The sequence below is a fragment of the Perissodus microlepis genome, chromosome 18, assembly GCF_051167445.1.
Source record: "Perissodus microlepis isolate ML-2025 ecotype Zambia chromosome 18, ASM5116744v1, whole genome shotgun sequence".
NCBI lineage: Eukaryota > Metazoa > Chordata > Actinopteri > Cichliformes > Cichlidae > Perissodus > Perissodus microlepis.
In genome coordinates, this window is record NC_140478.1 from 12,743,890 (window position 1) to 12,771,023 (window position 27,134).

The window sequence follows — 27,134 nt, forward strand, 5'->3', positions numbered from 1 at the left end:
CCCCCCCAAAATTAGGCTTTGTAATGTTGAACGATCCGATCATCAATCAATTTTTCCCATTAACAAAGACTTAAATAAACAATGTAACTGTACAGGAATCACATTCTTCTTCTGCCCTTTCCCCTTTCTGCACTCCATTCCTCCATTATTTGTGCCTTTTATAGTACAGTATTTGGGCAGTTTCTTTCTCCCTCTCCCTCCCTGTCTGCCCTCTTTCTCCGTGGGCAGACAAAGCCGCCGTTGTCTGCTGATATGCTGTGTTGCGAGGACAAGCTTTGGGTCACCGTCTCATGGAATGCCTTGAAAATCATCTGGTGACAGAGTCTACTAATGTGTGGGTCTGTGCCAGCTGCAGTCTCTGGCTCCTTTTGACTCATCTAATGATTCATTACAGAGGACACAGGCCCCAGGGTGATACCATCTGATCAACAGTGCCAGAAAGATTGTAAATTTAAATTGTGGATTGTTGTTGTAGTAGAGGCCTGCATATTTCTCTTTCTTCTCTTCCTGCGCTCCAACACTGTATGTTTCTCACATGCTGTTCTCTCTTCTCATCTGTCTCTTCCACTCCCTTGTCATTGTGTTGCCATTGTCTAGACTGTGCAACCAGTGCCAAGAGGGGGAATCAGTATCTACTTATAGCAGCATGTTTCACTCTTCCTCTCTCCCAAAGCTGCTGACTCTTTCTTAATTAAATGGATGCTTGAAGTCGGTAGGCTCAGGCACAATTTGCTCTTATGTCACCAGATATCTTGACGATCTTTTCCCACTTGTGGGATTTTATGATGTATTTTGTTTTTGGTCGTTTCCAGGGGAGCTCACCAGCAGGCCTTATAATAGTGTTATACAGCTATCAGATGCTGGCGGTGTAGGCACAAGCACCATTTTTCTTGCCATAAATGCGTTTTTAGGCAGACTCAGGCATTAGTGACCCAGTTAGATTACAGCATTGATCTACTGGAAACTAACAACAGACTAATGTTTCCATCAGAGTTACATTTTGGCATGTAAACTGCATTTGAAGCAATCTGAGGTGTGGTAAGATGGGGTGGGATGTGTGGGAGCATGAGAGGTAGGAGGAGCGGCTAACAAGTGGACAGCAGTCAGTCCTCCAGCAGCAGCCCTCAGTCGCACTCTGCACCTCCTGCATTAAGGAGTCCCTTTTCAGTAGTTCAAGGAAGCTTCGCGTTTTCATGGAGGGCTGGATCACCTGTGGACTTTGGCTAATCGCCTTTCTCTCTAGCTGTGGGCTGCTCTCGGCTTTCAACTTGGACACCGACAATGTCCAGCGGAAGACCGGAGACCCCGGGAGCCTGTTCGGCTTCTCTCTCGCCATGCACCGGCAGCTCCTTCCGCAGGAAAAGAGAATGTAAGTGTCAGAGTTTTGCTTTTAAAGGATAAAATGTCCGGAGGCTGTTAATGGAATTGTTTTTTTCCTTGAAAGACACCTCAGTGTGTTTAAAATGAACTCCAGTATACATATAATTATACATATACATATAATTAAATTATTACTGCACAATACACACTTTAGACGGCTGGAAGAAAAAAAAAATCTGCCTAAAACTACTTTTGGGTGCCGCAGACCGCAAGTGAGTTACCTCAGCAGCACCGCAAGTAGGCCTGTATGTGGTCAGGTCAGGTTTGTCAGGTACGAAACATTTCCACCAACAGCTTCTTCTCCTTCTTCTTTAGGCCACACGAGCTCTTATAAGTTTAACTCGAGGCCCGTCTTGCTTGTTAATATTTCCTTCTTTCAGGTTACTTATTTGTGAGTTTTCATTGGAGCTACAAGGCAACTGTTTGTGCGCGTGCACGCGGCGCGCGTTCACATTTCTCCTTTCTTGTTGACTTCAACCGGGACCCAGCCTTGACTTTTTTGGGGGGGCAAAACATCTCAGTGAATCACTGTTGGTATTTTCTTGGGCACTGTTTCAGAGGGGACTGTCACCCTGCATAAAGAACAAGTGCCATCAAGTGGTCACTGATTGGAACAGCCTGATTATAAACTGACCTCAGAGCAGATAACTTAAGACTTTTTTCCCCCTCCTGCAGACTGAAGGTTCATGTCCTGCTTTACTTTAAACTGCACGGTAGTCTCAGCAATTCTTAGTAATTCATTGATATTTAATTTACATTTAATTTACAAAGACATTTCACAATCACATCTAACCCAGATGGACTAACTGACTACTTCACTTTTATATCTGCCTTGATGCTAATACGAATGAAGATGTTACACATTACCAGCATTAATGTACTTCCTAGCTAAACAGACAACCAGGTTACACATGGAAATCTGCCCTGTCGGAAAAAAGCGTCTCTGTTAGAATTTGTGTCTCTTCTGTAGCTACTTACATGTACTTACATGCTTCAGGCAACACTATATGGTTTGACAATTTCAGTCATGCGATATGTTGTTCAGCTTGTAGTCAGCAAAGTCAGCTTCAGGTTAAATACAAGAAAACAGAAAAGTCTGTTAAAAAAGGGGAAAAAATACTTGTATGTAGGAATAATGTAGAATGAACTTTTAGTGGAGGCGTCAGATGCTCCCGTGTTGGATGCTCAGGTAGTTGTAACTATTTTTCGACTGCTCTGTGAGAGGGAAAAGAAAACCTTTGAAGCAAACCCATAAATTAAAATATGCTGACTTCTAACTATCAGGTGCACGTGTTGTGATATGTGTGTGTTGGAGTATAAAGCCATGTCTGTTTTTTTGCAAGTAACTGTTAGAGAAGTGTGCGCTCACTGTGGATGCTGTATCTGTGTGTCTGCACTTGCATTCGTGTACAGTGGATGTGTGTGCACATGTGAGTGCCTGTTTGGTGGGTTTTAATGGTGCTGATGCATGCTGTGGCTGAGCAGTGAGGCGTTGCCTTGTTGTCAGTCATTTGGAAAACTGTCAGAGAGCTCAGTGTGCTGCTTGCTTTATACATTCCTGACCCGGGGCAAAAGATAGATAGATAGATAGATAGATAGATAGATAGATAGATAGATAGATAGATTTTGTCAAAGTTCGCTAATATCCATTCCAGAAAACTGTGTGCTAATGTGTTTTTAGTGTGTCTGTACCTGTGTACCTCCATGTTTGTCTCCTCTGGGTGTGCACTATTAGTCACAGTTCTTGGCAAGCCATGCATGCCAACTTGTATTCAGACTTATTTCACAGTGTTTGTGCCCTACAGGTATCACTGTTGCAAGTTCCTGCAGGAGAGGGCAGGACCTGAATATGCATGTGCACACACATCTGTATGTGTGTATGTGTGTAGCATTCCATGCTTCTTCATAATTGCCAGATGGAGCTGTCTGTATAATAAAGTCAAGAGGGAAAGCACAAAATACATAAGTGGAGAGACGAGGGAGAAGGAGGAGACCAAGTGAGAGTTTAGGGTATTTTAAGAGGTCGGATCGAGTGTGAGAAATGTGTGGGAGAAAGTAAATGCATATGTGTGTGTATTTCTGTGGGATTTGTGAAATAATATGACTCTGGAGAGATGGAAACATGTAACAAGAAGAGTAAAGAATTTAGAAACAGGCTGTGAGTTTCAGTAGTTTCAGTGATATTGTCAGTATCTTGCTGTCAGTGTCTTTTTAATACCAAATCAACTCAGTGTATTAGTGTATGTGGGCTGTGTATTGCGTAAAGAACACATATAAGAGCCAGATTCCCCTGAGGATAGTTTTGGTTATCCAACATCAAAGAGAAAGGAGGGGAAGCTGAAGAAAAGAAAGAGGTAATGGCTGAAGAACGCTGACAGGAACACAAATCAGGTGTACATCTGGGCACCAAATACAAGCATTTTTCAGCCAGTAAGATTCAGTGAGCTCGATGCTGGCAGAAAGATGGAGAGAGAAGTTGGGCAACATGTCATGAACCTCTGTATCTGAAGGCCATTTGGAAGTAAATGCCTGTAGTTGATAGGGCGCCACTGACTGTTACTAGGCAACGGGTTGTGTCTTAAGCCGGCAGCCAGTTCACTGCTGTAAAAAGAAAAAGAAAAGGAAAAGACACACCTCTCTTAATGGGACGTCTCTCCAGTGGCTTTTCTAAACTATCTGTTGCGATACACAGGACGAGTTGATCTGTGTGTTCAACTGCCGCCTCTGTGTGTGCGACCGTCAATGTACAGCTGGACCCAAACACACACAAACACTCTCTCTCTTTTTAGTTGTCTTAGTTCTTCCTGTGGTCTACGTCGTACGTCGGGCCTTCCTCCCCTGGTGGTAAATGATTAGATTAACAGTCGGGTCACTGTCAGCGAAGCCGCACATCAGCTGTATCACACTTCCTGACACATCGTGTCATGTGACAAAAAGGTTTTAATGTGCAGCAATAAAAATAATTCATATTCTTTGTTAAATGTTTTTGTGTTTTAGAAATTGTGCAGTAGACTAACGTCACTTTCAGCTCCCAACAAACCCATTATTGTTAGTTGGATTTACTCCAAAGAAAATCAGCTGATTGAGTATATATATATATATAGAGAGAGAGATTTTTTTTAAAATCTCCTATTCATTGTTATTACTTCTTGTGTCCCAGAGGATACTGGGAGCGGATATGCATCCACTGGAATTCACTGTTAGCCACCGGTTCTCTTTTTGAGGTGATGACTCACTAAAATTGGGCTCATTGCAAGAATTTTAGTGTGATAACATGTTTTCTGTTTTTTGCATACTTAGCTCGGAGCTGGAGAGTTGACTCCAGACTTTGTGGTATGAACTGTCAAGTGTCATTCACGTCCCCTTATAATTTAAAAAAGGCTGGATGGGACACTTAATGGGTGGATAACAGCAAAAATTATAGTGTTCTGGTTTCTGAAACAAGGCCAAACCAATCCAGTGGTTGAAACAGGATAAACAAAGTGTACTTGTCCGTCGTGCAAAAGGAGCCTACTGAAGAGAAATTTACTCCAAATGTACGTGACTATTTGGACATCTATCTGCCATTTTTTGTATGCCATAAATAGTTGTGATTACCCATCACCCTTGCTGGAGTTAGTATTCATCATGATTTATACTGCCTCAGTAGGCTGGCTGTTTAGTTTGACATCTACCATTTTCATCTACAGCAGGTCTGTACAGCTGATATGATGGTTTCATAAAGCCTCAGCTTTTTACTCTGCTGTATATTTCAGGACGGTGTTTGTATCTGAGGATGCTTTGTATTTCAGCTAAAATGGCTTGTCTTTATTTATCTTTGGATGACAGTTTGCCGGACGACCTTAACTCTGAAGGTCAGCGATCAGACCAAGCAAGCTGGATAAAGACGGATCATTGTACTGGCAGTGCTTTACTCTCTCCCTTGAAAACCTGTGTAGAGTTTAATTTCAACGGATGACATTGTTGACTTGATTCACTTTGTAGGAAACCCTGATATCTGGAGGCCCATCATCGATGGCTGGGTGTGGCATTTGCCCTTTTTTTGGACCACAAAGGCAGAGTCTGTGTATATGTGTGTGTGCAATCATCCTCAGCAGGCGACCTGAAAGGATTCTTTGACTCAGTTTGACTGTTGACTGTGAGGACATGGAACATCAGTTTTGTGGCGGATGTGCATATGTGTTTGTGAGTCTGTGTGTGTGTGTGAGTATCATTGGAATGTGTGATCATTTTATGTGCAACTGAAAGAAATGCCAGATTGTTCCTCATGCTAATAAATGTATGTCAGAACAGAGTAACAATGAGTGTTTGATTGTGGTGCGTATGGGCCCGATTCATACATGCATCTGTTGCAGGCTGCTGGTTGGTGCCCCGAGAGCAAAAGCTTTGAGCCGTCAAAAATCTGCCGTGACAGGAGGGCTCTACAATTGTGACATGAGCTCCACAACCAGTGACTGCAGCAGGGTTATCTTTGATAATGATGGTGAGACATTAGCTGACATTTGAGCATTTTTTCTTAATATGAATTTGGTCATTTTAAACATTAAGTCGAGTTGCAATGTCTTCTCTGTGCCTGTTTTTATCCCTGTGTAGAGAATAAGGCCACAGAGGACAAAGAAAACCAGTGGATGGGAGTGACAGTCAAAAGTCAGGGACCAGGAGGCCAGGTTGTGGTAAGGTTTTTTTTTTTGTATCTGAACACAAATTTAATTAAAACTCATTATTACTATTTAGTTGTTCAAAGAGATGGTTATTAATGTAACGACAAATTGATATTGTCAAAAAAATAACCGTTGTCTCTCCAACAAAGCACACCTTAGTCTCATTCACTGCACTTAACTGTGTCTGCTTCCCCTGGCAGACCTGTGCTCATCGCTACCAGCGCCGGGCCAATGTGGGCTCACTGTTGTTGGAATCTCGTGACATAATTGGTCGCTGCTACGTGCTGAGTCAGTCATTAAAAACGAACTCAAATGAGAATGGAGAAGGAGGTGCATGGTATTTTTGTGACCAGAGGCCCAGAGGCCACGAGATGTTTGGTTCCTGCCAGCAGGGCCTCTCTGCTACATTCGACAAGGACTACCACTACATCATCTTTGGGGCTCCTGGAGCTTACAACTGGAAAGGTAGTGTGCATGCATATGTTTACTGTGAAATGTAATAAATCTACTTTGTATGAATTTTTTTTCCCAGCTATCAGAATAGAGGAATGTGCTTGTGAGGATTATTTCAGTCAATACTTACAAGCCTCCCCTCCGCTTTCGTCTTGAAGGTATAGTACGCGTGGAGCAGAAAAATGACTCTTTCATAGAAATGGGCATCTTTGATGATGGTCCGTATGAGGCAGGAGACGAGAACCAAAAGAACCCTGACCTGGTCCCTGTTCCTGCCAGTAGCTACCTGGGTAAAAACTATAACTTGACTGTGATTCCAGTCATTCGCTTTATACAGAGACATATTTTCTAGCACTTCATGGTTCTTTGATTATTTAAGGAATCGCTTCTTTGTCTCTTTGTGTCAGGCTTCTCCCTGGACTCAGGTAAACATTTGACTAAGAAAGGCCAGCTAACAGTGGTGGCTGGAGCTCCCAGAGCTAACCACAGTGGAGCGGTGGTACTGCTAAAGACAGGTGGGGACACAAGCAACATATTAGTTGAAGAGTTCTCACTAGAAGGCGAGGGGTTGGCTTCATCTTTTGGCTACGATCTTACGGTGCTGGACCTCAACAAGGATGGGTGAGTGATGCCGGATGATACAAACAGCAACCTGCAACTTCTGCACCGTCGCTGTTGCTACTGTGGCTTTATTCTAATGAATGTGCAATGCTGTTTTCTTTATTAGCTGGGAGGACATTGTGGTGGGGGCACCACAGTACTTTGAGAAGGATGGAGAAATTGGAGGAGCTGTCTACGTCTACATCAACAACGCTGGAAAGTGGAACAAAGTAACACCCACCAGAATAGATGGACCCTTGGACTCAATGTTTGGCCTGGCTGTAGAAAACCTGGGAGACATCAATCTGGATCGTTATGATGGTGAGCATGCAATAGTTCTGCATATACACGTATACTGTGGTCTGCTAGTCAGTCTTGACATCAGCAGAAATACATAACCACCCTGTTGTTGTTCTTCATGCCAGATTTTGCAGTGGGAGCTCCTTATGATGATAAGGGCAAAGGGAAGGTTTACATCTACTATGGATCAGCTACAGGACAAATCTCTCCAAAAGCCTCACAGGTACACAATAAACACCTGATTTCTATCTTTCTACTCTCCTGTTATGCCTGTTAGTTGTGGCAGAAAAGTGCTGCCAAGCTGCCAAGTGCTCAACAAAGGGGAATAGTTATGTTACTTTGAATAAGTGCCCTGAAATGACACGTGCTTTGGCTTGGCATTATGAATTCGCTGACCCGAATTCACATTTTTATACCCAGATTTGAGCCGGCACTCTGGACTTCTTGGAGAAGTCATCAAGCATAACATTCAACCAATAAAACACGATTTTCTGTTCTGGAATTGAAGTAAATAACTATAATTTAGCATCTTAATTAGAATAATATTTTTTTAAAAGATAGCGTGCTTTTAGTATCTGGATGTATGCTGTACAATACGTGGCTTTGATGAAGGTATGTGTTCCTCCTCCGTCAGGTGCTGCCTGGTCCTTCAGGAGTGAAACTGTTTGGCTACTCTTTGGCGGGAAACATGGACTTGGATTACAACTCCTACCCTGACCTGGCTGTCGGATCCCTCTCAGACTCTGTCTTCGTCTACAAGTGCGTGAGCTGGCGCATGGATCACATTGTGTTATCTCTCGTCCTGTTTGCTTAAAAGCTCACCGAGTCGTCTCTTCACAGAGCCCGTCCGGTTATTGACATCCAGAAGAAAATCACAATCACACCAAAGGAAATTGACCTCCTCAAAAACAACTGTGAAAGCAATAGCAAGTTCTGGTGCGTGTACCCAATCTATTATTGAATTTCTAAACTTCTTCAACACTGAGCTGTAAAACTGTGCTCTGTCTGACTGTACATAAATTGGATTGTGTCCCCAGCTTGACTATTAAAGCGTGCTTCTCCTACTCTGCCAATCCTGTGAGTTATGCTCCAAAACTGGGTAGGTTGAGGCACAATTTTTTTTCTCCTTAGTTTACAACAATCTTCATTATTGCATTTTCTCCCCTTATTATCATAGCAATACTTCACTTTCACTTACAATGTATTTCTTTCTCTGTTGCATCCAGAGGTCAAATACACCCTTGCTGCAGACACTGAAAACAGGAAGAATAATCTTAAAACCAGGGCGGCCTTCATTAACTCCTCCCCTGGCAGTAGCCATGAATCCTCAGGGACCATCACTTTGGACAAGAAAGGAGTGGAACAGTGCATTGAACGACAACTCGCCTTGCAGGTATCGAAGGTTTCTGCATTCTCTCGTGATCCAAGTTAACTGCTGGCGCATTGGTGCGTAATGCTTTGTTTATGTTGTCGTGCTTCAGGAAAATATTCGAGACAAGCTACGCGGGATCCCCATTGATGTGTCTGTGGAAATCATTGGTGGCAGACGTAAACGCAGACAGAGCTCAGGTCCTGGGCTGCAGCCGGTCCTGGATGCTAAAGCGTCACAGCCAACTCGATCAGTGGTGTGTGTGCGCATCTTATTCAGTTTATGTGATGTCTCCTCCTATTCTGTGTTATTTCTTAAATGTGAAAATGTTGTTTGCAGGTGGAGTTCATGAAGACCGGTTGTGGGTCTGACAATGTGTGTCAGAGCAATCTGAAGATGGAATATAACTATGGCCACTGGAACGATGAAAAATTCATTCCGTTACCAAAGTAAGATTATAAAAACATTTTTCTTTCTCTCGTTTTCTTCTTTTTTAAAACTTGATTTAAAATGCTCATCCTGAGATGCGTTCGCCACACTGTTTCCCGCACCGAGCTGTGAAAGATGTGTACACTTCATCAAACGGGCTCACGATTTGTGTGTGTTTGAAGGGAGAATGATGTGCCGGTGCTCTCACTCAGTAACCAGAAGGAAATCGCCTTAGAGGTCAGCGTGAGCAATGCAGGTGGGGATGATGCGTACGAAGCCTCCATGATCGCTTCTTTTCCTAGCTCCTTAACCTACTCTGCAACCCGCTTGCCTAATAAAGTAAGTGTGTCTGATACTCTCTTTCTCTCTCACATACACAGACACCCACTTTAGTTCTAATTTGGACTTATTATTATTGATTTCAGGTAAACTGCCAAGCCAATAGAAATGGTTCTCTGGTCGATTGTGATCTTGGAAATCCCTTTGAAAAGGGAGAAATGGTGAGCGAAAAATCACAGTTTGGCACCATCTAATTCCCCTCCCCATGTATAAATATTAACACTTAATAAAATAATAATAAGAGCACGGAATAAAATATGGATCTCTGTATGTTTATAGACCACCTTCTACATTATTTTGGGTACAGCTGGCATATCTTTCAACACCTCTGAAGTAGAGGTTAATCTTCAACTGAAAACGTAAGTACATCCGAGCTTGTAATCCTGCAGCCCCAACTGCTAAATAACACTGGTTGCACCTGCAAATGCAATAGCTACACTACTGGAATATAACAAACTTAGTTTATGTATGTTAGAATAAAATTTGTAGTTTGATATCTGTGTAAATATTGTTTCAACAGGACTAGCATGCAGCAATTAGTGCCGGTCAAAGCAAAGGCAAAGGTGGCCATTGAGTTACAGCTCTCTGTGTCAGGGTAAGAAACACACGCATATACATAAATGTGCAGGAAACACATAGATGTGCACCGACTCATGCTGGCTACTGTGTATTTTTTCTCTTTGCAGACAAGCCACGCCATCTCAGGTCTACTTTACGGGAGATGTCAAAGGCGAGACGGCCATTAAAACTGAAAGTGACATTGGCAGTGCCATCACACATCACTTCAGAGTGAGTACAGGAAAAGCAACTAGATCGTTCATTTATTTTCCTGAATTTATCGTTAATCCAACAATTTTGTGTTCCGAACGGGGCGAGTAAGAACATTTCAACTTAAATTGTACTACTTCCTGTTTTTACAGATAATCAACTTGGGAAGGCCTTTGACTGATTTTGGGATCGCCACTCTCGACATTGACTGGCCAAAGGAGACAGCGGATGGGAAGTGGCTGCTTTACCTGATGAAAATCACTACCACGGGAGGGGATCAGATAGAGTGCACACCTAAAAGTGAGATTAATCCTCTTAAAAAGGTAAAACACCACGTTAATGTGTCATCGCCATCCTCCCATGAAAGAATTTATAAATGTGTTTTATTTTGACAAGATGTTGAGTTAATGGCAATAAACTAAATACATTTCTTTTCTTATTTCAGGAAGAAGTTAACACAAGAAAGAGGAGAGAAGTCTCAGGAACACAGGGGAGTGATGAGGGCACTATTTTACGCTTAATTGAGAGCAAGACATCAAAAACTCTGGTAATGCAACCTTTTGTTTGTTCTAGACTATTACATTATTTTATGCACCTTTCAGCCAGCTGAATGGGCATTTGGCAGTAACTTTGTACTCTCTTGTCAACAGTCTTGTGACGATGGGGCAAAATGTGTGAAGATAAGGTGCCCTCTGCGGAGCCTGGACAGTAATGCAGCCATCAGTCTTCACTCTCGCCTCTGGAATAGCACCTTCATCGAGGTAAGTGGTTGTACTCAGTTGTTATCTCTGGATTTGAAAAAAGGAAACCCCAAATGTTTTTCAATGGCAACGGTGTAATCTATATTCGTTATTTAATCTCAAAAATAACAGTTGAATTATGATAACATGGGTTGATACAACTGTTATTGTTGACCTCAAGACTGCAGTTTTTTACTAAAGGGCCCAAACCATCACACCACCAGCTGCCTGACAGCGTTACAGTGTTAACTGTCAATATTACATCCCCCAAAAAGTTCAGTCTTTCAGCTGTTACTGACTTAATGTGGGAGGTTTTTTTCCCTGCTGGTGGAAATTTAGAAATAAAGAAATAACATATGGGTTTCAGGGGTTAAAGCATCTTTATTGACATGAATCTCTACTTTTGTATTTCCTTTGATTTGATTCACCTTTTCTTTAAACAGGATTATTCCACGTTACATCATGTGGAGGTGATAGTCAACGCTGCTCTGCACCTTGATAACATAAAGAACACCGTTCGGATGAACGCTAATACGCAGGTAATTGAACATAGCGGCAGATTTTACACCGTTCTGTGCACCCTCTAAACATAAAGCCTGAGTTTTTGTACAGTATACAGAGAACACTATGACATCACGTTTTGCCACTTCGCTGTGTTCCCTAGGTGAGACTGACGGCCTTCCCAGAGAGGCGTGAGGCTCGGTATGGGGGAGTGCCGTGGTGGATCATCGTGCTGTCCATCCTGTTCGGGCTACTGTTGCTGGCCCTGCTGGCTTTCCTTCTTTGGAAGGTAGGGCTAGAGGAGAACAGACTCTATCCCAGTAGTCCTACGTTTTACTGATAAAGCCTTCAGGCTTAAATCTGTGAACGTCTAGCAGTCTGTGAAGCACCTTGTACAGAACAACTGTCACTATTTATTATAGCGATTGCACATATTTTCTAATAATTTGCCTCTCCTCAGTGTGGAGTCTTTGGGAAAAAGAATAAAGAGGACCCGTCAGACAAAGAGAGACTGACACCAAATGCATAAAAAAAAGAGAAAGAGGGTAAAATTACCCAGCCTATCATGACTGAGTGAAACCTTTTTTGTCTTGCTCCTCCTTGCTGCAAAAGTGCTGCTTTCTGGTACCAGGCAGGCTGTGGGCAATTCTCACACTGTGACGTGCCATTTAAGAAAACAAAAACAAAGTGTGTATTACTACATGCATGGCCAGGGGAGGTGATGGCTGATAAGCAACGACTGTTTCTTAAAGCTCTAAGGAGGACTCGGGGTAACTTCTGCATCTCTTTGATTTCATCCCCTTTTCTGTCTCCAGTTTGTTTTCTTGCTATTACACCTGCGCTCACACGGTCTGAAGGTTTCTTTCACTCTACATTTAAAAACGGGGGACACTGAACACCTTTTCTTTCTGTATAGAGGAGCGCAGATGGCTCATCTACGCCTCTTACGGGATTAATTGCATTTTGGCACCTGTGAAAGAGACCGATGACAAACATCTCAAACCGCTTGGCTTTCTCTGAACGTCTTTAAACTGCCTCGTTCTCAAACCGAATACTGAGTTTTGTTTTCCCTCTTTTCTCTGCAGTGTGGCTTTTTTAAACGTGCCAAATATGAAGATAAGGTTCCCAGTTACAACGCAGTTCGGATCAAACGGGAGGAGAGGGCGATGAATCCTGGAAATGCTAACTGGGAAAACCTGGAAAAGAAACCCTGGATGACAACCTGGCATGACAATGAACACTATTCTTAACAGCCAATGAAACACCACAGATTTACCGTCGCTTACGGATGAACTCCAGTTTCATAAATTTCCTGCTGCCTTGCCTTTGTACAGTGAGGACTGTAAATAATCAAATGTGTTTAAAAAAAACAAAAAAAAAAAAACCACGGGATCAAACATTATGCTTCAGGGGCTGATTTGATGTTTAATAAGTCTTCATGAATCACTGGAAGGAGATGCGCTGTGTGGGAGATGGTCCAGCACCACAACCATCGGAGCTTTGGTGCTTGTGTTGTGGAAATTCAGTGTTGGGGTTAAAATGTTTCTGAATGTATTGCACAATTTTTTTGTACGTTTTGGAAAAGTTCGTATTTATTCTCACAAGGAGTTTCTTCTGGTACACGCTCGACAGACCAAAGAATCATGCAGTGCATACAAGTGACTTCTTTTTCCTTTTTTAAAAACTAAAGCTGTATTAGCTTCCCATATTTTTTAAATCTACCACACATCTGCCTTTAAAGTGCCTCCGACTGACAGATACCGCAGTTTCTCTACAGTTTGAGAACTTGGGCTGTAAATATCCACTGTACGATTCATCTTTTGAAATTACTACATTGTAACAAAATAGGAGAAGCCCAACAGCAAACAAATAAACTTTTTTTTTTTTAATATCCGTGTTCCCTGGGTGTGATTCGCATTAGCAACAACAAGATGCTGAAAGCATTATTTATTAAGACAAAAAAACCCAACATGTACAGCAAATACTTGAGTGCTTAAATCAGCACTTCATTAAATATTAAAATAAGGATAAATTATGACAAGTTTAAAATAAAAAAAGCAGACTGTAATACAGTTAATTCACAATTAAAGGAATACCTAGCAGGCAAGTGCTGTGGCTTTGAACCTTAGTGCTGATTTGAAGACTAATGGTCTCATTCTTAAAGTCTACGGATGTGTTCAGTCGATCTAGACGTTTCTATTAGTTCAGTAGAAGTGCAGTTCTGATTGCGAGAGACCGCAAACACACACACTCATGCTGGTGGTGTACATCTCATTTCATCTCAGTCTTTCCTTCACAGGAGCGACTCTGTTCTTACAGTTTTTCCACTGCGTCTTTCGTCTTTCAGGGGCTTCCCCTCGCTCATCATCCTTGACTTCTCTTTGCCGTCGCTGTCCACGTCTACGTTTTCTTTATCCTTTTCCTCCTTCAGCCTCTTCGCTCCTCTCCTCTGGTCCTTCTCCTCTCTCTTCCTCATTTCCTTGAGCTTTTTCTTCAGGGCAGAACGGTCGCTTTGACTGCACACGCCCAAAGCCTGATAACAAAAGTGTGTGTTTAAATGGGGGACTGGTGGATTTGGTACGCATGCAGTTTTGGACCTCACACGGGAGACCGACTTCACATTTAACAAGAAGCAAGTTTAAAATTTGTTGGTATAAAACCTCAATCACTTGGACTACTTGGTATCAAGGCTACGCTGTGATTACTAAGAAACACTGCAACCAGCATGAAGAGCAGAGGTTTAGTCACCTTGTCCACAATAAATCGTCCTATATAGTTACACCACAACACAAAACATTTGGCTCCTGCCCCCAACAGCAGTAGCTGATCTGCTGACCTTGAGTTTCTCACTGTCCATGTTGAGAAGCTGTGTCCCATCCACACCCCTGGCGGCAAACTCTGATGTGTATTTATCCATGTTCATAGCGATTAACCACAGACACACCTGCTGGTTATTCCACTCCAAGACGGGTCGACTTTGCCACTGATTGTTGTTGTTCGTGGGAACTGGGTCATCGTCCAAAGTCTGAGGGGCATGAGAGAATATAGCAGGAGAAGGAAGCTATGATTAAAGAGATTAACCTCCTAAGACCCGAACTCCTCCACGGCATGCATTTTTAATTTCTCTTTGATATTTGGGCTGATTGGGGCCCAAGAATGTCAAAACAAAGAATTACCAGATTTTTTTTTTTTTGCCTTATTTTTGTTTTTAAGAAAAATAAGAGCCACATATGAGGATATTCGTTTAAAATTTTGATAGAACAGTAGCAGTATAATGTCCTCGTAAGTGGATATCAGGCCCTTGTAAAGCAAAATTGAGTATTTTGGTCTAAATAACCCAAAATGTGATGTCCACATATGTGGATGCCAGGTCCTAGGAGGTTAAAGAGCCTGTGTGTGAAAGCTGGACAGAAGGCCCAGGGGGGGAGGGGGGAAGCAAAGAGTGAAGAAAAGAAAGGATAGACTCACCTCAGTGGAAGAAAAGGTGAAAGTGTGAGAGTGTCCAGAGAGGGAGTGATCAGACACATGACCCACCATACTGGAACAGCCCACTGGAGAGCCAATACTCTGGAACCAACAGAAATGAAACTGGGGTGCCTAGATAGTTCATTATCTACTGCATATGTACAAAAGCATGCGAGCCAATTTGAAATGGGGTTTTGTTTGTATGAGATTGCTCTACGTCAGAAAGCCGAGGCAGGAAGAAGGGGCCACACTGAGAAGGTTGTGGGTTAATTTTCTTACCTGCTGTCTTCTCCCTGAGGTGGTCAGGTACGGCAAACTGCTGCTGGATACAGACCGAAGTCTCTCCCGCCTACTCTCCCCTTCCTCTTCCTTTTCTCTTCCTCTCTCGCCGAACCAAGGAAATGGCAGGCAAGAGGGCATGGAGGTGACAGAGCCTGATGGAGAGACTTCAGCGGGCTCATCCAACAGGTCATCACTGGATGCCCTGGAGAAGAGCAGTTATGCCCTCATTAAAAACGTATGCACATTTTTCATCTTTGTCAAGAGCAGTAGTGCTCAAAACAGATGCTAGGTTCACATCTTTAAAAACATTCTTCCCCATCCATATTAGTGTCACCACACCTGTTGCTCACAGACGTCCTGCTGCGTTTTTCGCTTCTTCTTTTGCTGAGAGACTTGCGAAGGCCACTAAAAGAAATATTAAATAAGCTTTAAAGAGTAAATACAAGAAAAAAAATACCACCAGCAAAATGTCACTCAGTGCCACATTCAGCATGTTTGGCAAAACCATCAGAACTCTGAGGCTGAAGAGCAACTTAAGGCTTTAAATTTAGAAAGTGTGAGCCAAAATAAAGAGCCGCCACCTGAAGTCGGGAAATTTCCTTTTGGATTTTCTAGAGGTGGAGGATTTGCTCGATGAGGACGGGGTGGTATCCGTGATGTAGATTGGAGGGGTGAAGACGGAGTTGTTTGCAGCTTGAGGACTGAAGGCTGGGAACGATGAGGTGCTGGACATGTCGCTTCTACTGGTTCGGATCACTGTGGGTGCGGACAGTGACCGTCCCTCTTGTGCTTTCAGGGCCCCTTCTTCCTGTAGTGAGAGAAGACATGATCACAGCTAGAAACTGCATCTCTTTCACCCCTGTTTCATTAAAAAAAAAAAAAGGAAAACAAAACTGTTCCTTACCCCTTTTCTGAAGCTCTCTCTGAGTTTGTCTCGTGAAGGTGGATTGCGCTTGGATTTCTGGGCTAGCTGAGCCCTGGCTTTGTGAGCGCTGGAGTCTAAACGGCTGGTATTAGGAACTGGAATCGACCAGTCTGTGCCTGAGACAAATGCATAAAAGCCTATTTAAATTAAATAATAATTTTCCATACTGAAGTTGCATTAGACAACTCAAAAAGCTTCGAGTTCCTCCACTTCTGAAGCTAGAAAAATAATAAAAATATAATTTATCATCAGTAATATGTAGAGCCAGCCGCCAAGTCAAACAGACATGCAAAGACACTTCACTGTCACCAAAACTAATGCTCACCGGTGTTTGAAGTGTCAGTTGAGTGGCTCTTTCTCTCAGATACTGGCTCTTTTCCCTCTAGCTGTGCAATCTGTGATACACAGTGAGAAACAATGACTACAGAGAAATGTCAGGATCAGGTAAATCCTCAAAGCACTGAAAAGCCTCCCCTCACCTGGATTTGAAGCTTTTCAATTATCTCTCTGTGCTGCCTCTCCTTCTCCTCCATTTCTCTCCTCAAATCTGCCTCCCTTTTCTCCCCCTCTTCCTCTCTTAAAAAACACATTAAGTCACATGTAAGACACCTTGGTGCAGTTTTACTAACTTGCACAGCATGCTCACCAGTAACACTTTTAGGGAGTTAGCAGGATTTCATGAGTACCTGCTCTGGTATTCTCTGACCAGTCTCTTGGCCTTATTGTATTTGATCTCCAGGCTTTCTGATTGGCTCTGGGCATCAGCCAGTCGCTGGCTTACAACTCTGCACAGGGTCTGGGCCTCTTGCCAATACCTGATAAACAGTGTGGGATTCATTAGCACCTTATCAACCCACATCATAATCTTCATTGTATTTATCAACAGTCTCCAATTGCAGCCTTTAATCTTCATGCCTGCTCCGGTAAAATGCTTTTCTATTCCATACGCTCTAGAAAAATATCACAAAAATGGGACAACGCATTGAAGCTGCTCAACCGTACTTCTCTAGTTTGTCTGCTTTGTCCTCTCCATCCTCCACTTTTTGCTCCAAGTCAGCCTTCTGGCTCTCCCAACAGGCCTGCTGCTCCTCCCAAGCCTTTAACTAAGAAACAGACAAAACTATATCTTTATGCAATGCAAGCATGTCATGTGCACAAGAGGAAAAAAAAAATGTCTTCCCAAAAAAGGGCCATCATGTTGTTAGATCATATGCGTCAAGACACATTTGTTGGAGAAACGACACACTTCCTCTTGCTTTATTTGTGCCATCAAAGCTGTTGAAGTAGTCAAAACTCAACGCAGAAGAAAGAAGAAAGACTTCTTTCAGAAAGGCTTTCACCAACCCAGTTATGTCACAGTGGTGATTACTTCAAGTCAAAGGCAGAAAAAGCAGGGCTTGACGAGGAGTGCTGGAAAGCAGCCATGTCCTAATAACTCCACTCTGTGCCGTCTCATACACAGTTAAATGGGTCAGATGCTTCCAAATTTGGATGCGAAGGTAGTGTATTGAAGTGAGTACAGTCATTGGTTTGCGAGTGAGAGACTGAGAGCCTCAACCTCAACTGAGTGACCTACCTGTTCTTTAGTGTGCTCAAGTTGGGTTGCTTTGCTTCTTAGTTTGGACTGAAGCTGCAAGCACATTAAAGAGCAAATTCATGAATAAACCTGGACATATTAACAATTACAAGAAAGGACGCAGACTTTCAGCATTTCTTTTAGTTTTAGAATATGAATCCAAGCTAAAACGTCTGGTTGAACACAGAGTACCTGCTGGTATTTGAGGCAGAGCTGGTAGTTGTCTAGACCCGAAAGAGCAGACACATCCTCCTCTTCGCAGCCGTCATCCTCCGCCTCCTCTTCATCAAACACCAAGCCCTTCTCTGATATGCTGCAATCACTGTCCTCCACTCTTCTGCCATCTCTTTCTCTCTTCATATAGACACACGCACAGTTAAATTGAACAGAAATAGTTAAAACAAGCCAACCTCCCCCACTTCTACAAGAGGACACACCTTTCTGCTTTTATCCATTTCCAGGCTTTCATTTATGAGTCGCGCCACCTCGCTCTCCACCCCCTCCTTCTCTCGGCCAATCAAAAACCTGCAGGAAAAAAAACAAAAAAAATCCCCAGAAATCAGTCACAGGTGTGATCAATCACTCCATCTCACCACACACCTGTGCAGATTGTGTTAAATTGTGTGTTTTACAGCAGACATTCTGGATGCTTTTTTAAGTTGCAGACTCATGGCAGATCTTTCAAACACTAAAGTGCACCTGAGAGAGACAAGGAAACACTGATGTATTCTTTGTCTTTCATCAGCTGGGTTGACATATTATCGCTGCACCCTTGCAAGTCATAAGCGGTGATGTTTATGAAGCAGGATTTGGCAGCTGTGCCCCCTTGCTTCTCACTTTCTCATCCTCACTAGGAGGAGCTATCCCACTTTTCAGGTGTCACCAATAACATTAATGATGGCATGACAACTAATGCCAGTCAGCAAACACAGATAACAAGTTCAAAAGTACAAAGGCGACCCCTGAACTAAAGCAGCCGACTGGAAACTGATTCGTCGTTATTATTTACTACCGGGTTCTTCCTGCTGTGGCGTGTCAAAATGTACTCTGAGTGTTGGTGGTACGCTGTCATCGTACGCTAGTATAGCTGCAGGCGCTGACTGTTTTTAAACATGCTCTAAATGTGGGTGCATTTACAGACACTCAGATTATCTAAAAATGTTGGATGCGATTTATAAATGTTGCTTCAAAGTTTATATCAGAAGAAAAACCCCAAAACATTGCGGTGTGCAAAGACAGACCACATGTGGGTGTCATGAAGAGGAAATAATGAGCTGATGTGTTCATTTCTGGCATTTAAAGATTTGCCAGATGACACCCAAAACCTACAATATGAGGTGCTCAAGTGTTTATTATAAAAGAAATAAATTAAAAAAATGTTTCTATTAGTGTTTTTCATTATAATCTGAAGGGCTGACAGACAATCCTGCACACTATGGCAGACTTAAGAAAATCTTAGACAGTACTGTGAAGAATATATTATGTGTTAACTGAATTAAACTTGCAAATACAATATCACCCTTATGATAAAATACTAAAAATATCTGAGAAGACTTTATTTATAGCACTAACATTGTTGCATCTTTATATAACTTTTAGACATCTTAGGAGGCCCTGTCACTTATCTTTGCACATTATTTTTAAAGTGGCATATCAAAGAAGTGCACAAACACACTTTTATATACGGTTTACCAAAAAAACGATGTTGGAGTCCGCATGCTTTGTTATTCGTCTACGGCAGCGGTCCCCCACCTTTTTTGCGCCACGGACCGTTTTAATGTCAGACAATATTTTCACGGACCGGCCTTTAAGGTGTCGCGGATAAATACAAGTAAAATGATACAACCAAGACAAAAACTGTGGTATTTTGTAAATATAATAATAAAAGCAAATTCACTGTGTAATTGTGTAACTTTATTAGCAGCGTTCTCCTGAAATGCGCCAACAACATTGAGAGTAACATCCTCCTCTCTGCCCCTTAGTGCTCTCGGGTCGCTATGGTAAATATTTCTTTCAAAATAAGACAACTACAACACGGGAAAAGACCCAGGGAAACCGAGTTAACGATAAAACCCCTGAAAACCATAAATTTCACATCCTAGTCTCAGTACCAAACGACCCACAGACTGGTACCGGTCCATGGCCCGGGGGTTGGGGACCGCTGGTCTAAGGTAACAGCAAAAATACACAAAGCTGTTCAACATAACAAGAATCAGGACGTGTCACAGACAAGAAAACTTGCTGTGTGGTAACTTACTTGACGAGACCCGATGTGTTTTTAAGGACTGTGGCTGCAAACAGCTGGGAGACTCCAACTAAACTCACTCCATCCACCTCCACTATCTGGTCATTCACCCGAATCCTTACAGAGATAAACACATACAGACTGAGGAGAGTATCTACCTTTATCTTGGTTTTATTCAGAGAAAAAAAAAAGACACTAAAGCTAACCTTCCATCCTTCTGGGTTGCTCCTCCTTCAGTGATTGTCTTGACAAAGATGCCGAGTTTTTCCAGTCCCTGGTCAGCACCTACACCCATCCCAATGATGCTGATGCCGAGTCCATCTTCACCTGGAGGGTGTGGGGGAAAAAAAGGTAGTGAAGACATTAGGAATTTATCCTTACATTAGCTATATTAACTGCTAAAAATCATTAGACGTTTATAATCAGAGGCGAGAGGAAAACAGATGCTCATACAAACCCTTTTTTATCTCCACTGGAAAAACATCGATCCTTTCCACTCTCTTCTCCAGCTCAAACTCAGCCGAAGCAGACACTGGGTCAATATATTCATTGTGTCTGTCATACTCTGCGTTAGAATAGGTGTTGTACACCTGAAACACACCATTCATCATGCAATTAAGGCCTCAACTTAGATTAACATTGATGGCAATTTTAGGCTAAATGAAAATGCCTGTTTTTTTGCATTATCTGGTGCATATGTTCACTGTGGGCTGACTAGAAAGAGAACCATCTGCAGCTATTGACACAACAAGACCTTGTTTATACAGACAAACGTGGTTAGTGTGAGAGTCGGCATCGGATCGAGTAAATGCAAAGACTTGAGCAAACTGTACCAACAATTACAGGATTGCAAAATATCCAAGTGTACACACACAACTTCCATGTGACATTTACTGATGCCACACTGACCACTGCTACAGTAGTTTGTTATAAATCGATCCAGATTAATGCCGCGGGATCTTTTTCCGGTGTAAAGGCAGCTCTGAGCCGAGCGCTGACAGAGGGAAGCGTGTGGAATCTTGTCTTTCCTCCTCTCTTAATGGATTAGAAACATTGCTTTGGGCTAACACCTCGCTTACTCAGATTCAAATAGCAGCTGGAACTGACAGTCACACAAATCTACGACAAAAGAGCTTCTTAAGTGCATGACTTTACAGACCTTGCAGCTTTCAATAAAATGAGCAATGGGAGCTTAAAGCCTGCAAACCCTTAAAGTTTGCGTTATTTTTCACAAAGGTTTCCCTACCTTGATTGGTGCTGAGCAGAACTTGACCTTCCTCTCGGCAGATCCATCCTCATTCTCCTCGTCGGAAAGTTCAGGCACACCAGGAATTTCCTCATACTCCAACAAAAGCTGGTTTTCCAACTCTTGTCTTGGCGGAGTGGAAAGCTCTGGATGGGACTGGGATTCCTGATCATATGCAAAAGCCTTGTTCTCAATGCCACTGATTAATGCATCTTCTTTTTGGGCCTCCTTGCCACCTCCTGCTTCAGTGTTTCCATCACTACCTCCTCTTAATGCTACATGCTTGACCTCCTCAGTGGCAAACTCCGCTTGCAGCTCAGGTGTTCTGCCTTCTTCCTTCCTACTTTTCTCTTCTTTCCCATTTTCCTTTTCTTGACTTTGTCTACATTCCTCCACTCCACCTTTGCCCTTTCCCACAGCCTTGTTGTAAACTTCCTTCTCTTGCACGATGACCCTTTCCTTCCCACCAACACTTTCTTCTACCACTGCATCAGTCATTTTTTCCCTGTTGCCTCCTCCTTCTGTCGACTTCTCCTCAGCCCGTGCTACGAACTCTCTGTTCTGCTCCTCCCTTCCACCCTCCCATTGTTCACTCACCTGCAGATACTTGTCTCTTCCAACATCCCTGCCATCCTCCGTTCCTCCTTTCTCTGTCATGCTCCCTGACAGCTCCTTCTGGTGGTCTACTGATGAAATGATTGGTCCAACATTTCGTACTTGTAATACCACCCTGTTTTCCAATTTGTAAGGTCCCTGTGTTTCCACACTAGGCTCCTCAAACACATCATCCACTGAGGACTCTTCACCTGGAGCTATACTAATATATGTCACTTGATCCTTAATCCAGCATTTATTCTCTTTCCACTCCTTCCCTTCTTCATTCTCATCACTTTCTGATGACTCATTTTTTATGCTGACCAACTCTGCCCGAAGCGTCTCCTCAGGGGTCAAGCAGGGGTTAAGACAGGATGCTTCTCCCTCTGTTTGTGATACTTTGATTTGATCGTCTTTGTCAAAGTAGTTGTACTTGTTGGATGCATCGCCAGGAATATCTGAGACGGGGGATTTAGGGCACCTTGTCAGTGAAGATGGTGTAGAAGGCTTCAGCAAGGAAACATTTATGATATGGTTCATGGATTTGTCTTTATCTAAGCCATCCTCTTCTGTGTTCCTCCTTTTCCCATTTCCCTCTTCCACCTTTTCTACATTGTTGACTTCTACTTTCCCATCTTCCATCCCCTTGCTTCCCCTGGCAATCAGGGATTTTGAAACCTGGCTTCCACCACCTCCATCTTCCATCATCTTGCTCTCAAACAATCTTCGAGTTACAGAGAACTTCTGTGCCAGAGCAGCTCGGTCAATATCTGTAATTTCCTCCGCTCTGGATGGTTTATCTTTCAGGGAGGATTCTGGGATAGAAATATTTGTTGTTACAGTGCTCAGAGCAGATGAGGAACTGATGACTGAACACCTGGATCCAGGAAAAGGTGAAGTCTGGAGCTGTATGCTAGGATTTTGGGGAGAAATAAGCACCGTGGAGCCAGAACTTGGCACTGGGCCGCTATCTTGTTTCAACTGCTGGCTGTCCATTTGAAGAAAGATGTTATCTCTGATTTTGGTCCCCCTGGTGCTGTGGATTCTACCTCTGCAACCTGTGCTACCACTAGTGCTGGTGCAGGACATTAGGGGCTCTGACAGGCTGGACTCCAGCTTGTTAGGGTGCACAGCAGAGCGCTGGGCAGCAGCAGATTTGGTCCCTGGCTGTAAACTGGTCCCAGTGTCGAATGAGCATTTGATAGCATGGAAATCAGATTTGTAAGTTATCCTGTGAGGGGAGGCACTTCGGCCTTTGCTCTCTGTCCGCATCATTGGAAAATTTGGAGGTTCGCTGGCTAAGAGAAAACTGTGGACAATCTGAAATAGATGCTTTTCGTAGGTAGACAAAGCACCTGGGGAAAGGCATATGTTTGAAGACTTGCTGGTACAGTGAAATGGTTGCAATAAGGCAAGATATTCTTGACAAAAGCTGGTGGTTTACAAGTTTACTGCATTTGTGTGATGACAGCAAACATTAAAGGTAGGCTCTTGGTCTGGGAAGTTCATTGTCATAAGGTAGACTCCAGATTCTTCAATTCATTATCACCACCACAGTGAAAATCTCCTGAAAAGCACATTAAGAATAACTCATTAGGCGTACAGTGCAAACAAACATGAAATAAATAATACCTTTTTAGGTGCCTCAAAATCTATAAAGCATCGCTCTGTCCTTAAACCCTTGAATCAAAGAAGAAAACAAAACCCTAAGCCTCAGTTACTGACTGAGACAAACTATCCAGTGCCAGGATTAAGAGCAACACATTGTAAAAAAAAATACTCACTCTTTTATCGAAGAATTTCAATCGCCAGAACAGTTTAAAAGATAAAAACGTAGCATGTAGACGTTTTTGTATATCTACTTGACACAGGTATCCACAATTAGACTTGTTTGCGGTCCCTTCTGGGCAATCACAACATTTACGTTCACACGACAGGGCGTGTGAACGTAAGCATACGCATCTTTTCATTGCAACCCTACACCCACCTTTCTGACAGCTTACTGCAAAAGCAGTGTTTTTCTTGGCACGAGACTTTTCCTCGGACTAACTGTGACTAGCTAAAACTGTCTCGCAAAAATTAAATCGCAAATTTGTCGTTCGGAGCTCGGATTTCACGACGGCATTTGAAGGCAGCAAAGTTCACCAACCTGGCGAGTGTGCGCGCGCAGTTTAAAGGTCGCGGGCTCCAGCGCGTTAGGGCTCGTGATCCAGCGGTTAGCTAAATTACAAGAAAGTAACTGGAATATTAAAGTAATAGCTCTTTCTCTAGACCGTCCCCGACAGTTTCGTCTTACCATAAAAGTGCTGCTGCTGTCAGTCGGTGCTGACGGCTCCCTTGCTGAGATAAATACAGACAGATGGCGACTCATGTCTCTAAATACTGTAAATGGATTATCCCCCTGTAATCCTGTGTAAACTACTCCAGTAACTGTGTAGCACTGACGGTGAGTGGGTACCAGCCCTCGGGCAAGTTAGCCTACATTTAAAAAGCCAGTTGTAACATCTGTGCCCTATAAAGTATTTATCTTCAGTGGAAAGTCTTATTTTGGTCACTAAAGCCTATTGCAGTCCCATATTTAGTGGTGGTTGTTAACCATTGTGAGGCTAATAATGCCATCTGTTGTAATACCTGTTTTGTAGCTTTCCCCCATATTATTGCATAATGCTAAACATGGTAGTTCTCTCTTAAACTTCTACCAATCATGCAGATCTGTCCACTTACCTTCACCAGTTTCCTGCTTCTCAGCATCACTGCCAGAGTTGCTGTCTGTAGTAAAGAAAAAATGTCACTCTAGCAGAGCCTCTATTGGGCTCAGAGGAAGGCTTGGTGTGAATATTCACCTGTGTGCATGATGCAGGTTGGTGCAGTCAGCCAGATCTCCCACTGTCTACCTGTGTGTGTGTGTGTGTGAGGCAAAATGGGAGCAGTGATGCAGCACCTGTGTGTGCTCCTGCCTTGTGTGTCTGTGTGATGCCAGTGGGTGAGTAGGTGCAGTACCTATGTCTGTCTGAGAGGTTGGCTTGTGTGGCAGATGGGCTGGACTGGATTTCAATGGACTGGACTGAACCGTGCAGAGCGTGGAGAGTGGTTCTGCTTGCTATGACCTGGATCTGACAGGAGACTATTGTCCCAGGTGGCACTGGGACCTAGTTGATATAAATACTGGCCAATCACAAAAGCCTTCTTCTGAATGAGGCTAACCAAGAGAGGGAGGGAAAATGAAGGGAAGATGGAAATTGAGGGAGTGATGTCGCGGTGGGCGACAAAGTCAATTTTGAGAGGTAGAAAAGTGAGCGAGGCAGAGTAAATGAAGACAAAGAATGGAGGCAGAAAATCTAACCTGGAATGTGAGAAGCAGTAAAAATGTAAAGGACTGAAGAGTAGAGAAAACAGCAAATTGTAGGTATGATAAATGCTGTGAAGTGACAGCAAGCCCCCTCTGTTTTACTCAGCAGTATTTCGGATTGATCGCAAGTAAGATGAGAAATACAGAGCCCTGTTTGTGCTGATAGCTCTCAGGTCACCTTGACTTGTACAGGAGTTTCTGTCTTTCTCTCCTCAGATTGACATAAAAAAAAGAGACGGTTACAATTTATATATCCATTCATCCATTTTTTTTTAAACATTAGCCAATTTATTTTTTTTTAAAAAAAAGTCTAAACTAACCCTAACCCTCTGACTTACCCCAAATCCAGAAAAGTTGGTACGTTGTGTAAAATGTAAAAAAAAAAAAAAGCAAAATGCAATCATTTATAGGTCTCATGCTCCTATATTGTATTCACACTAGAATATAGAAAACATGTTAAATATTTAAACTGACAAATTTCACTACATCATAATGATGGCACTAACATGTAACAAACAAGTGGTACTAAACAAACAACAGGTGGAGGAATATTTTACAGCAAAATCAAAGATTTTCAGACAAATCAAAATTTTTAATTCTTTTTTGAAAACACTGGATTCCACATTCTTGGGACCAAAGAAAAGCAGGACTATCCAGCTTGTTATCAGCACTCAGTTCCTAAGCCTACTTCTCTGATGGTTTGGAAGTACATTAGTGTGTGTAGAATGGGATGCTTGCACGTCTGGAAAGGCGCTATCAACGCTGAAAGGTATACGCAAGCTTTAAAACATCACATGCACCTATGTGCGCTGCATCTATTACAACAACGTTGTTTCATAGTAGAAGAGTCCGAACTGACCTGCCAGCAGTCCAGACTTTTCCCCAGTTCAAAACATCATGAAACAAAAAATACAAAGAAGACCCAGGACCATTGAGCAGCTAGAATCTGATATCATTTTTTTTCTTAAATGTTTTTCCCTTAGTTTAAGCATTTGATATGCTTTCAATGGGGCAGCATGGTGGTGTGATGGATAGCAACATTCCCTCACAGTAAAAAGGTCCTGGATTCAAATCCATCAGTGGAGTTTCAAGATTCAAAGTGTTTGTTGTCATGTGTACAGAAGAAACAGCATTTCTCTGTGCAATGAAATTCTTCCTTTGCTGTCCATACACAAATGCCAAGTTAGGTAAGGGTTAAAGGAACAAGGTAAATAAGGATAAATATAAGACAAGTTATTAAGATAAATAAAGATAAAAATAAGGATAAAAATTAATGAAAGATAAATAACTAAGTACAAAAATAACTAAGTGAAGACAAGTGAGGTATGCAGATGTCGATGTAGATGAGTTTGCTTGTTTTCACTGTGTCTGTGTGGGTTACTTACTGCAGGTACTCTGGCTTCCTGCCATGGTCCAAAGACATACGTGATGATTCTAAATTTGTAGCTGTGAATGTGAGCATGAATGGTGGTCTGTCTCTCTGTGTTAGGCCTGCAATAGACTGGCAGCCTCTCCAGGGTGTAGTCTGCTCTTTCCCTTATGACTACTGGGATAGACTCCAGCCCAGCCATCACCCTGATGTGGATAAGAAGATGGATGTTTTCTGTGGTATATTGTGAATAAAATATGTGTTTATCGAGATCTAGATTTGCAAATATTTTTTCATTGAGGTTTTATTTATGTTTTACACAACATCCCAGCTCTTTTGGAATTGGGGTTGCAAATTTATAAACCCTGGTTATCTCTGAAACACCTAGCATTGAGTACTGCTTTAGTAAACAGCAACATCATCGTTATTTAAACAAATTAGAAGTGACTGGCAGATGGTTTTACTATAATAGTTGACTGTATCGACTGTGTGTTTGTGTGCATGTGACTGAGTGTGTTGTTGTGTAGGCTGCATTTGGCACAC

General features: G+C 42.6%; 2 protein-coding genes across 10 annotated transcripts; one reads left to right on the forward strand and one right to left on the reverse strand.

Annotated features, from left to right (window-relative positions):
* The first annotated feature begins 1,093 nt into the window (after positions 1-1,093).
* Positions 1,094-13,425, forward strand: itga6b (integrin, alpha 6b). 2 transcript variants are annotated; one of them, XM_084912451.1, is made up of 26 exons: positions 1,094-1,369; positions 5,736-5,863; positions 5,974-6,053; positions 6,242-6,506; positions 6,653-6,784; positions 6,902-7,115; positions 7,222-7,415; positions 7,520-7,617; positions 8,029-8,153; positions 8,235-8,330; positions 8,432-8,493; positions 8,621-8,787; positions 8,876-9,019; positions 9,103-9,212; positions 9,375-9,531; positions 9,618-9,692; positions 9,811-9,890; positions 10,052-10,126; positions 10,218-10,320; positions 10,452-10,622; positions 10,745-10,846; positions 10,950-11,060; positions 11,483-11,578; positions 11,704-11,829; positions 12,001-12,085; positions 12,626-12,739. In XM_084912451.1, exons 1-25 carry the CDS (start codon positions 1,194-1,196, stop codon positions 12,067-12,069), a joined length of 3,156 nt encoding a protein of 1,051 aa, XP_084768577.1. In that variant the 5' UTR covers positions 1,094-1,193; the 3' UTR covers positions 12,070-12,085; positions 12,626-12,739. The 2 variants fall into 2 exon arrangements, with proteins under 2 accessions (XP_084768577.1, XP_084768578.1); XM_084912452.1 differs by lacking the exon at positions 12,001-12,085 and having other exon boundaries at positions 1,101-1,369; positions 12,626-13,425.
* Positions 13,426-13,472: 47 nt separating this feature from the next.
* Positions 13,473-24,970, reverse strand: LOC146367449 (uncharacterized). Of its 8 annotated transcripts, XM_084912443.1 has the most exons (20): positions 24,717-24,968; positions 24,598-24,642; positions 21,280-23,440; positions 20,491-20,623; positions 20,240-20,360; positions 20,046-20,150; positions 18,226-18,313; positions 17,981-18,142; positions 17,789-17,842; positions 17,215-17,315; positions 16,899-17,027; positions 16,692-16,788; positions 16,538-16,607; positions 16,192-16,328; positions 15,869-16,095; positions 15,627-15,692; positions 15,285-15,489; positions 15,009-15,107; positions 14,377-14,565; positions 13,473-14,073 (listed from the first exon to the last, which is right to left on the reverse strand). In XM_084912443.1, exons 3-20 carry the CDS (start codon positions 23,146-23,148, stop codon positions 13,834-13,836), a joined length of 4,092 nt encoding a protein of 1,363 aa, XP_084768569.1. In that variant the 5' UTR covers positions 23,149-23,440; positions 24,598-24,642; positions 24,717-24,968; the 3' UTR covers positions 13,473-13,833. The 8 variants fall into 8 exon arrangements, with proteins under 8 accessions (XP_084768569.1, XP_084768575.1, XP_084768568.1 ...); XM_084912449.1 differs by having other exon boundaries at positions 14,485-14,565; positions 24,598-24,970; XM_084912442.1 differs by having other exon boundaries at positions 24,598-24,968.
* Between the last annotated feature and the right edge of the window lie 2,164 nt (positions 24,971-27,134).